At 44.6% G+C, this 11,745-nt stretch overlaps 1 protein-coding gene across 4 annotated transcripts in view; it reads left to right on the top strand.

Moving 5' to 3' along the window:
- tnk2b (tyrosine kinase, non-receptor, 2b) overlaps positions 1 to 11,745 on the top strand; it is a 123,909-nt gene that overhangs the window by 71,075 nt on the left and 41,089 nt on the right. For all 4 annotated transcript variants that reach the window (XM_079488927.1, XM_079488929.1, XM_079488930.1 and 1 more), the window contains exons 3-4: positions 4,193 to 4,370; positions 8,057 to 8,127. In XM_079488927.1, the coding sequence (XP_079345053.1) occupies positions 4,208 to 4,370; positions 8,057 to 8,127 (234 nt within the window). In that variant the 5' untranslated portion in view covers positions 4,193 to 4,207. The remainder of the gene's footprint in view (positions 1 to 4,192; positions 4,371 to 8,056; positions 8,128 to 11,745) is intronic.

The raw sequence follows: 11,745 nt of genomic DNA on the forward strand, positions 1-11,745 counted from the left end.
CAGCTGTGACCAATGCTAATTCCAGGGATGCTAATAGCTAGGAGACAGTATAGCCTACGAGACTGTTGCTGTTCCAGACTGTTGCTGTTCCAGGCTACTGACCTACTTGTAGTACCTGCTATTTCTGCTTAACCCATTAAGACCTGAGGCCGATTCTGCAAATGCCTTCTAAATCAGTAGTAACACTTGTATCGTGCCACTTTTATCGACGCCCACATTGATTTATACATGTGGCCACAGAGCTCTGCAAGAAGTGACGCACTGTGAGCTTATATTTGCTATTTTTGAGAACAACAAAACAGAAGACGACTGACTTGCCCAACAAAAACATTTGACTGGTGCAACATAATGCAGCGTTTCTGTATTGTTTCTAGCTCTGTTTTAAAGTTGACCACACACTAATCAGCTTGTTGTTTCAAGGGGTAAAAGGTCTTCATGTCCCTGCATGGCCACAGTGGTGGATTTGGAGCCAAATCGTTGCAATGGCATTGGGAACATATTGCGACCAGGGGAGGCAGTGTGACCCATTTGAACCCATTAAGAACTGAGTCCGATTCTACGAATGTCTTCTAAACAGGTTTCTGGAAAACCTGTTGTTATATCAGTGGTACTCAAACCTTGTTCATGTCAAAGACCCCCAAGATTATATGTATTTTGTTCTAGGGACCCCCAGGAGCAAAGATTTGAGTTAAAAATGTTTGCTTTAAAATCCGGTCAAAATGTTCTTGAGTAAAAAAAAGTAAAAAATGAATGGTAAATGGTGCATTTATATAGCGCCTTTATCCAAGGCGCTTTACATAGATTACATTCACCCATTCACACACACATTCATACACCAATGACGGCGGAAACCATGCAAGGCACCAACCAGCACATCAGGAGCAATTTGGGGTTCAGTGTCTTGCTCAAGGACACTTCGACACTAACTCTGGGGGAACTTGTAGATCGGCTATTTTCAAATTGCCAAATTTTAAATATGGCTGAAGAGGTTGATTGTATTCTAAATCGATAAATGAACTAGTAACAAAAGTTTTCAAATAATAAGTAGTAAAAAGTAAAAAGTACAATTTGATTTGCCTCTGAGATTTAGGAGTAGAAGTAGAAGTATTGAAAGTTGTCAAAACTCCTCAAATTTGTTGCAGTACTTGCAGTAGGCTACTTGTCAGGCTCACAGGCATTGAGCAGAAGGAAGTGGCCCCTAACCAAACCCATTAATGAGTTGACCCCACAGAGAGAGGGCTATGTCCCCCATGACCTTTATTCCATGACCTCTGACCCCTGCTCACACACTACAGGAAATTCCTCACTCACACTGAGCCCAATTACTACTGAACAGAGTCACCCTTTACACCCCCTCCCCACACACACACACACACACACAGCACCGGCCCAGTACGCTTTCCTGTCAGTCAATCTGTAGGTTGGTTTCACGTGGGCGCTGGCGGGGCAGAAACCATCTCCATTTCTGCGGCGTCACACGGAAGCATCAAAAGTAGCAGATCTGCGAGCTCGAAACGTGGCATGAAGAGACACATTTTGAGCTTGTCGATCTGCTACTTTGGCTTTTCTTCAGGCCCATTCTTAAAGAGACCAGTGATACACATCCTTTAATGGATGCTGTCAGGGCATTCCACATTTTGGTGGCAGAATGAGAACCTTTTTCCCATGTTTACACCCGCGACAGCGTCAACATTGGATTAGACACATGGCCGTATCATGTGTCTTTAAATGCCTCAGCAGTTTGTAAGGTCAGACTGTTGTTCTGATAGCGGTTCAAAGGAGGAGCGGTCATATAATGGTATACTTCTCATCCTGTGTCTCTTAAGTCCATGTCATGGGGTTAAGTCTATGATGTGAACCACTGTGGGGGGGGGGGTTAGTAATCAAAAGCAGCTGATGTCTAACAAGCCAACAAGGCCCTTGAAAGACTCAGAGAGAGAGAGAGAGAGAGAGAGAGAGAGAGCGCGGTCATCGTGGAAATGTTAACATGTACCATTATTTCGTTGATGTCGGGCAAAAACCTCTAATTTCCTTTTAAGAATCCCTATTCTTACAACGCATCACAATGTGACACGTTGTAGATCTGATTGTAGATCTGCTATTTTTGGTGAGAGATTTGGTGTAGATTGAAAAAGAAGTAAGGTGCAACAACTCAGGTTTAGAGGGTCTACTCTAGGTCGTTTCAAATTTCAAATACTATGAAAGTATTCTGAGGCACCCTTGGACTTGCGTCACGGCAACCTAGAGTGCCACAGCACAGCACCCACTTTGAGAAACCCTGCTATAGTGTCTTGACTGAGTCACAGGATAAACAGACCGAGGGTTGCTGGTTTCAGCAGGTTCTTTAAGGTATAAGGAGACAGAGACGGATGGCGTGTTAAACAGGCGTTGGGGTGTTTGGACGTGGGATGATGGATGTTCTGGCCCTGCATCTTATTGAGGTATCTAGTGTACACTGTGGTGGGATGGATGAGCGCCCCTCCCACCCCCTCCAGTGTATTCTAACCGGAGCTTATGGACGCCAGATGTGCACAATTCGCCTCACGTGGATCCGTCTAGGACCTTCCTCTCTGTGTGTGTGTGTGTGTGTGTGTGTGTGTGTGTGTGTGTGTGTGTGTGTGTGTGTGTGTGTGTGTGTGTGTGTGTGTGTGTGTGTGTGTGTGTGTGTGTGTGTGTGTGTGTGTGTGTGTGTGTGTGTGTGCGCGTGTGCGTGTGCGCGTGCGCGTGCGTCTATGTGCAATCGTCTTTCTGTCAAAAATGCAGCGATTGAAACGGTTCTCTGACGTTTTACTACTACTTAATCTGATCTGTTCCAAGTAATGGTCCTCAAATTCCAAGTATTCACACATTTACTTGAATACTAATGATCTACAAGCTCAGAACGCCTCGCAGTGCGAGGCATTGGGAGCTTGTAGATCTGCTATTTTCACAATATTTATCTGTGGAAGTGAGTCAAACTAAATGCAATTTAGGGGGGGGGGGGGGGGGGGGTCCCCAGTTCAAATCTGATTATTTTGGGAGGTCATGACCTGAAAAGGTTGAGAACCACAGCTGTATACTACTGACAGCGTTCTGTCTGGGTATGCGTAGCCTGGGAGACCGCAGGCGTTTTGTTTTGGGGTATACGTGATGGAAGGCAGCAGAGCAGAGGGGCTCCGTTGGCCTTATTTATTATTCTGCAGTGTTTTTCTCTGCACACCAGCAGCGTGTGTGAGTCACATGAGGTCAGAAGAAAGTATTTTTATATCACTTAGCACCTTTTTATGGAGCCATTAAGTGCATTTTGGCGTGAGGCTCCGCGAGGGCAATTTTCTATTTTCCACTTTGTCGTGCACGATAAATTAACTCAGCGTCCGTTTTAAATCCGAGAGTGTAAAAATGCTCCCCAAGTGGGCCCACGCACACGTCCATTTTTACACTGTTTACACTGGCGTGTTAACAATCCCAAAAATGGCCCACAGATTTGGGTCAGGATAAGACCGATGCACAATGTGTCAATGTTATTTAGCCACTTAAACCACAGTACCCTATTCTGGGTAGATACTGCCGATAATAATACACATTCTCTTCTCTGTTATTGTGGGGAAAGCTTTCTCTGAAAATAACCGACCGACAAGCTTGTCGGGTTTAAGCTTTCCCCACAATATGGATTAGTGTTTTTATTTTGACCCTCAGTTCTCTAGTTATTGTCCATTGAAAATAGCATTTCTGGCCAAAAATGGAGAGCCAAGGAAGCAAGGCGAGATTATTATTATTATTTTTCAAATCCAAGAACACGGTGAAGTCAACGGTGAATGAGATTTTGCGATCGTGTGATCTCCCATTTTCCTGTATGACTGAGGGTTATGATTGAAGGTTAGGGTGACTTATGTTAACGCCATCTAACTAAAAACACACAACAGACGTCCAAATGTACTTAACATTGGCAATGAATTTGTCAATGTTATGTACAGTACTTAAGTGTAATTGTAGCTACGTAGTTACTGTACTTTCCACCGAGTGTGAGGAAGGCTCAGAATGTCTATCCTGACGTACAGTCTGTTTTCTGGGTGTGTTTTCAGAATGTTTCTATCCTGACATACAGTCTGTTTTCTGGGTGTGTTTTTCAGAAGCTGGGCAGTAGCATGCAGTGTGAGGAAGGCTCAGAATGTCTATCCTGACGTACAGTCTGTTTTCTGGGTGTGTTTTTCAGAAGCTGGGCAGTAGCATGCAGTGTGAGGAAGGCTCAGAATGGCTGCTGGAGCTGCTGATGGAGGTGCAGTTACAGCAGTACTTCCTGCGGATCCGCGACGACCTCAATGTCACACGGCTCTCGCACTTTGACTACGTCAAGAACGAAGACCTGGAGAAGATCGGCATGGGCCGGCCAGGTGAGTGGCTGTGTGTGTGTGTGTGTGTGTGTGTGTGTGTGTGTGTGTGTGTGTGTGTGTGTGTGTGTGTGTGTGTGTGTGTGTGTGTGTGTGTGTGTGTGTGTGTGTGTGTGTGTGTGTGTGTGTGTGTGTGTGTGTGTGTGTGTGTGTGTGTCTGTCTGGTAGTTCTGTTGTCTGTTAGATCTGCAGGGTCCCGTTATCTTGGAACACACCAATTACTATTTGTTTTTTTGTCTATTATTTTGTTCCCATGTTCACTGCACATATTGAGTTGTTCATTGTGATCAACTCAATCTGTGCCAATGTCATGACCCAATTTCTTGTAGATTGGTACTGCCAGAGTTCAATGGTGGCATGGAATGGGTTTAAGCTAAAGTGACAGTCCCTGTGCACGTCCATCTGCACTGCTGAAGACAGACAGTGGGTCACCACCAGACAACAAGTCAAAGCCTTCTTCCACTCTGAATTGTTGCACCACTACCACCCGTCCTGAATTTTCTCCATGGCCGTTTCCTTTACATCCTGGCTGTGTGCCCGGCCCGGCCTACAGCCTGGCGTCCATCCACACACTCACTCACTCACTCACTCACTCTGAGTGATTCATCTGCTCCCCATTCATACCCCTCCTACCCTTCTGTTGTTCTGCATGTTCTGTCTGTTCCTTGCCCGTGTCTCTATCCTTTCATTGACCTCACTCTCACTTCCAACATCTGAAATGTATTAACACCAATCACTAGTATGTGCATATTGTTTGCTGTGCATTTGAAGCTTCTTAATGACTTAATGTGAAGAGGCACAATAGAGCCACAGTATAAACCTTTCCCCAGTTATTTTGATGGATAAACACAACTAAAGGTAGGTACAAAACTAGCCTGGCTTTTGCCAGACACATAATGTGGATTCACTGACACCAGTGAATCCACGTTTTATGAGACACTGAAACACTCAGATGAGACACTGAAACACCCAGATGAGACACTGAAACACCCATATGAGACACTGAAACACCCAGATGAGACACTGAAACACTCAGATGAGACACTGAAACACCCATATGAGACACTGAAACACCCATATGAGACACTGAAACACCCAGATGAGACACTGAAACACCCAGATGAGACACTGAAACACCCAGATGAGACACTGAAACACCCAGATGAGACACTGAAACACCCATATGAGACACTGAAACACCCAGATGAGACACTGAAACACTCAGCTGAGACACTGAAACTTCAGATGAGACACTGAAACACTCAGATGAGACACTGAAACACCCAGATGAGACACTGAAACACCCAGATGAGACACTGAAACACCCAGATGAGACACTGAAACACCCAGATGAGACAGAGGGCAGAGCCAACAGTCCATGATGTGGACGAGTAGGGTGTGGTCTGTTCTGATGTTATTGGTCCTGGCCCTGGTCAAACACTTATGAGCAGCAGTGTCCTTAATGGAAGGCAGTGTAATGATCGGATGATCTTCTCCGCTGTCCTCTGAACAGAAGTCCAGTCGGACAGTTGGTCAGGATGCTCTCTATAGTGCCCCTGTAGAGTGTAGTGAGGATGGGAGGGGGGAGTTGGGCTCTTCTCATCCGGCGTAGAGATTCTAGACGTTTCTGTGTTCTCTTTACAAGAGAGGGCGTATTTGAGGACCATGACAGACTGTCTGTGATCTTTACCCCCAGGAACTTGGTTCTACTCACTACCTCCACTGCATGTGTCACTTATGAGGATTGGTGTGTGGCTGTGCTGGTTCCGTCCAAAATCAACAATCTCGTAGTAGCCACATGATTACATAGAAACAGATCTAATGTCTGGGGCACAGCTAGTGTTTAAGGACCAGCAAATAAATGTGCCAGACATATGAAGTGACCAGCAACTACGGACCTCCATACCATGGACCAACCCCAGACTTCCCTTAGCCCTGCGAGTCAGAGATGCTTACCTACACTAACGTTCTCTGGTTAAACCCAGACATGCTGACTGACTCGTGATTCAGACCTATTCTCTGTTTGTGGAAGGGATGACATAAGACGGTTGGTCTGACTAGGAACCTAAACTGCTGTGAGAGCAGTGCACAGTGAACGCCCTCCTGAGTCCTGAGATCCTTAAGGGCACTATAACTATGTTGTACACCACTGTTATCTTTATGATTGTGGTGTGGACACTGCTGTACAACACTTTTAATACAATATGAATATCTTTAGAATGTTATAGTGCTTGGTATGGATGGCCTATTTAGTGACCTAACCTTAACCACATCCAAACCCATGCCTAAAGCTTAATCATACATATTAGCACCGTGGACACCCGGGACGCACTAGTAAGGAACACATGGTCAGCTTTATAACTTTACAGCCTTCATGAAGGTCGGCCATCTACTGAAAGCCATTTCTGTCTCTCTGCCACAGAGAGACAGAAAGCAGCCACTGCCTGTGCCTTTCTTCTGCCATGCATTTCTATGGTAAAGTAATGCCAGGGATGTGCACACACACATAGTCATCAAAGCTGGCTTGAGCCCCTGCACTTTTACCCGTCCGTAAAAAGTGCCCTCTCCAGATGATGTGGCATTTACTATGGTGTAAGACATGGTGAATGCCCCCTCTCCATATCGTACCCGAATGGATGGTTCAACATTTCATGTTGAACCATCATCAACATGAGAAGAAGGGACCCGGTCTGTGGAAAACATTACATCTGGTCTGATTTAGGTCAAAATGTTTTATTCTTCTTTTTTTCTTCTTTTTTCCGCTTATAATTAGAAGAAAACCTCTGTCTGAAAGGGTAACTTCTTTCTACTGTACAGTAATTGCAGTCCTTCCCTTCGCTCACGCTTTAGGACCAGAACAAATCCTCCGTAACTAATACTGTACCACTAATGCCTTTTCAGGGACACAATGGATAATTAGGCACAATAGGAAATGTCACTCGGAGCTGCCTAGTCCTTTGTGTGTGTGTGTGTGTGTGTGTGTGTGTGTGTGTGTGTGTGTGTGTGTGTGTGTGTGTGTGTGTGTGTGTGTGTGTGTGTGTGTGTGTGTGTGTGTGTGTGTGTGTGTGTGTGTACACGTGCGTGTGAGAGAGAGAGAAGAGGAATCCAGCATGGTGTTCTAAATCCTGTTAGCAGAGCCCTCCGGGTGCTCTGGTCTGGAGTCCTGCTTTACACCAATTACACCCACTTTCTATCCTGCGCTAAAGCCTGGTTTATAATTAAGTCATGCAATGGTGTTTCCCACGTTGAAAATAGCCAATGTACGAGATCACAACGCCTCGTACCACCGGCGGCACGCAAATAAAGTATACTGTAAATAAGATTTGTGCAAATCTCCAATAACTCACATATTATTTGCCTCACACTTGTTTCTGATTATGTTCAAAGCTGTTTCTTTTCAAGATTTGTGGATCTGCTACATTTGCTTTTGTGTTTGTATGATCAAGTAGGCCATTATTATTTACGAAAAAACACAAAAAGTATCTTGGACGGTCCCTCATGTTGTACCCAACCTCACCCGCTCCTTCTCTGCAACCAAAACACATGTTCTTCTGGGGCATTACCCATTTCATCACCATAGATGAGCGTAGGAACGAAGACTGATTAGTAGATTGATACACAATTACTGAATATCTCTCTCTCTCTCTCTCTCTCTCTCTCTCTCTCTCTCATTCCCTTTCTTGTTAAAGGACAGAGGCGTCTGTTGGAGGCCGTCAAGAGAAGGAAAACCATGTGCAAACGCAAGTCGTGGATGAGCAAGGTAGGTAGAGTATACACACACACACACACACACACACACACACACACACACACACACACACACACACACACACACACACACACACACACACACACACACACACACACGCTTAATAATTCACAGGGATCCTGAATTACTTATGACAAATCTGCTAAAGCCATATGCTTGTTCTCAGTGTGAGGTTATAGAAATGGCCCCAAAATGAACCATGTGGGTCCATGTGAGGTTACATGAACACTGCTGAGTACCTTTTATAACGGTGCCAATGCTTTGTCATGACATTTGATTATCATCTATTAGTATCATCTATTAATCACTTAAACCAGTTTTTCAATATTTTTTCAACAGTTTTCTGAAGAAAAAAAAAACCTAGATTTCTATGTCAGTGGTACTGAAACCCAGGACCCCCAAAATGATGCATTTGGCCACCGACCCATGTCTCAAAATATTTACACTCGCTGTGAAATAATAATATATTCAAAGATTTACACAGATCTTTCAACAGCTAAAGTTTTAAATAATGGTTAAGATAGGGTCATGATGTCACAAAAATGGTGTGTTTTTGATAAGGCCTTTTGATTCAAAGGCTTTCAGCTTTCAGGAAGAAAGCAAAAAGACATATATGTGAATATTCTAACCACACCTGGAGGTCTATTAGACCAGGTCTAATAAATAGACGATAAGTACAAAAATCACGGCACTCCATCTTTAATTGATTTTTATTTTGAAACCAAAACAATCCTCTCTCTCACACTTCCCTGTTTGGCACCCGTGCCTATGGTTGCCTACCCAGGACTTTAACCCTCGACCAGATACTTGTTTGGTTGTCTGTCGGTCCCCGTTCCCTATACATGGGGCCTGGAGGACACTTCACATGACCATGAGATGAACACGTATGCAGGCACACAATCTTTCACTGTAGTGCACTGCTAAGTGCATGAATTTCAAATACATGATAAAAGATAATATGGGTACTATAGTCACACACTGCTTAAAGGTGTAGTGAAATGAAAAATACGTTTTTCACACTTTTAGACCATATCCGTGGTCATCATATGGGCATACCTAACAATGGATGCCAAAAAAACGAGAAAATTCTCATTTTTGTGTGTTTTTATATCAAACGTCCATAAAAATATATTTTTTATTACTTCCTGAAAACAAAAACGTGCTGCGTGATGACGTGTCGAGGCCAACATCGATAAAAGCCAATACAAATGAAGCTCACCCGTTTAATTCCCCATATCTCCGCATCCGTCCAGCACAGGCTGCACAGCTGCTACTGATTACAGACATCTTCCGTTTTTATTCCCATTCAAGATAACATCCAGGGAGTGTATTACTCGGTTTCAACTTAATCATCACGCTAAAAAATGTATCTGAAAACATTATAGGGTAGAAATAAGCCACATAAGAGTAAACTGGTAAAGCTGGACGACTATCTGATTTGTAAACAAACATCCACACGCTGTCCTGCGTAGCATAGCAGCAGCATAGCTACGGCCCCTAGCTACCGTCCCATCCCCTGAAGGGATGCGACGCTCTGATTGGTTCAGAAACTTCATAGCGGTGTTTCAACTTGAAACTTCACAATAAATGTCCACCATTTCCGTTTCACTACACCTTTAAGAGTATACAGTTGGAGGCCATCGATATTGTCCTTTTCTTTTTGCTGAGGTTTGCGTGATCTGCGCAAAACCCATTTTGGTGTTTTAAACATTATGTTATAATTTAGCTATTGAAAAATAGCAGATCTACAAGCTCATAGCGCGCCACCGAGTGGCGCGCTACGAGCTTGTAGGTCTGCTATTTTTGAAAAATCGTGAAAATTTTTATTTCAGAAAACTGGATTTTTTTTAAAATTTTGAGGTCAGGCCTAAATGGGTCAAATGATAAGGGACAATATCGGTGGCACCCAACTGTACTGCTCTCAGCCATTTGAACCCCCAGCGTCCATAGTGGGCAAAACATTAGCCAAAAATAGCAGACTTACAACCTCACAACACATCACGTTATGACACGCTGTGAGGTTGTAAACCTCACAACACATCACGTTATGACACGCTGTGAGGTTACAACCTCACAACACATCACGTTATGACACGCTGTGAGGTTACAACCTCCCAACACATCACGTTATGACACGCTGTGAGGTTACAACCTCACAACACATCACGTTATGACACGCTGTGAGGTTACAACCTCACAACACATCACGTTATGACACGCCGTGAGGTTACAACCTCACAACACATCACGTTATGACACGCTGTGAGGTTACAACCTCACAACACATCACGTTATGACACGCTGTGAGGTTACAACCTCACAACACATCACGTTATGACACGCTGTGAGGTTACAACCTCACAACACATCACGTTATGACACGCTGTGAGGTTACAACCTCACAACACATCACGTTATGACACGCTGTGAGGTTGTAAACCTCACAACACATCACGTTATGACACGCTGTGAGGTTACAACCTCACAACACATCACGTTATGACACGCTGTGAGGTTACAACCTCACAACACATCACGTTATGACATGCTGTGAGGTTGTAGATTGGCTATTTTTGGTGGAGAGATTTGATGTACAGTATTTTAGATGGAGGGGGAAAAAAGAGGTCAAAGAACAGAACAGTTTACTAAGTCTAGAGGTTTTAAGTGGTTCAGCACACACACACACACACGCAGTTGACCAACACTGGCAAATTGTTCTGGCAGAGGGAATTGCAGCCAGTCGTCCCAGTAATAACCCTAGCTTTCTTGTGTGTGTGTGTGTGTGTGTGTGTGTGTGTGTGTGTGTGTGTGTGTGTGTGTGTGTGTGTGTGTGTGTGTGTGTGTGTGTGTGTGTGTGTGTGTGTGTGTGTGTGTGTGTGTGCGTGTGCGTGCGTGCTGTAGCAGAGCCCAGAGGACCTCGGTGTGTTTCTATAATTACACCTGTCTGTTTCCGCTGCTGGCACCGTCCTGAGCCCACCATCTGTGTGTGTGCGCGCGTGCACATGCACGTCCGTGCATACTGCTCTGCCATCCTCCCCAGATTTTGAGAATGTCTGGCCCCCAATTTGAAACCCACTCATCACTGGCACGCACATGCGTACACACACACACACACACACACACACACACACACACACACACACTCACACTCACACTCACACTCACACTCACACTCACACTCACACACAGACACGTTGTTGACCACGGATATGTGGTGTTTTTAAAAAAAGGCCTTCCACATTATGTCATGTCTGGTCCAGTGTGAATGTGAAACCCACACGCTGCTATAGCTACTGTTTATATCCGTCGCGAATGCATTAGCATGCTGGAGATGTGGCTCTTCTCCTCCATGGCCGTCATCCATGTCCACGCTGAATCCTAAATGCTAATCTGATCAGCCTCCGGAGTCCAATAAAACACATTAGTCTTATTGTCTCCACCAGGCCGAAGGCATGGGGAGAGAGTATGTTTTGCACTCCGTCCGTGTGTGTGTCCTTCCTTCCTTCCTTCCTTCCTTCCGTCCGTCCGTTATCAGCTAATCTCCGGTACCGTTGGCCCGATCCATGCCAAATTTTGCACACACACTCCATGGATGCCAACGACGAACCT

The sequence above is a fragment of the Electrona antarctica genome (genome assembly GCF_951216825.1).
Source record: "Electrona antarctica genome assembly, chromosome: 19".
In the NCBI taxonomy this organism is placed as follows: domain Eukaryota; kingdom Metazoa; phylum Chordata; class Actinopteri; order Myctophiformes; family Myctophidae; genus Electrona; species Electrona antarctica.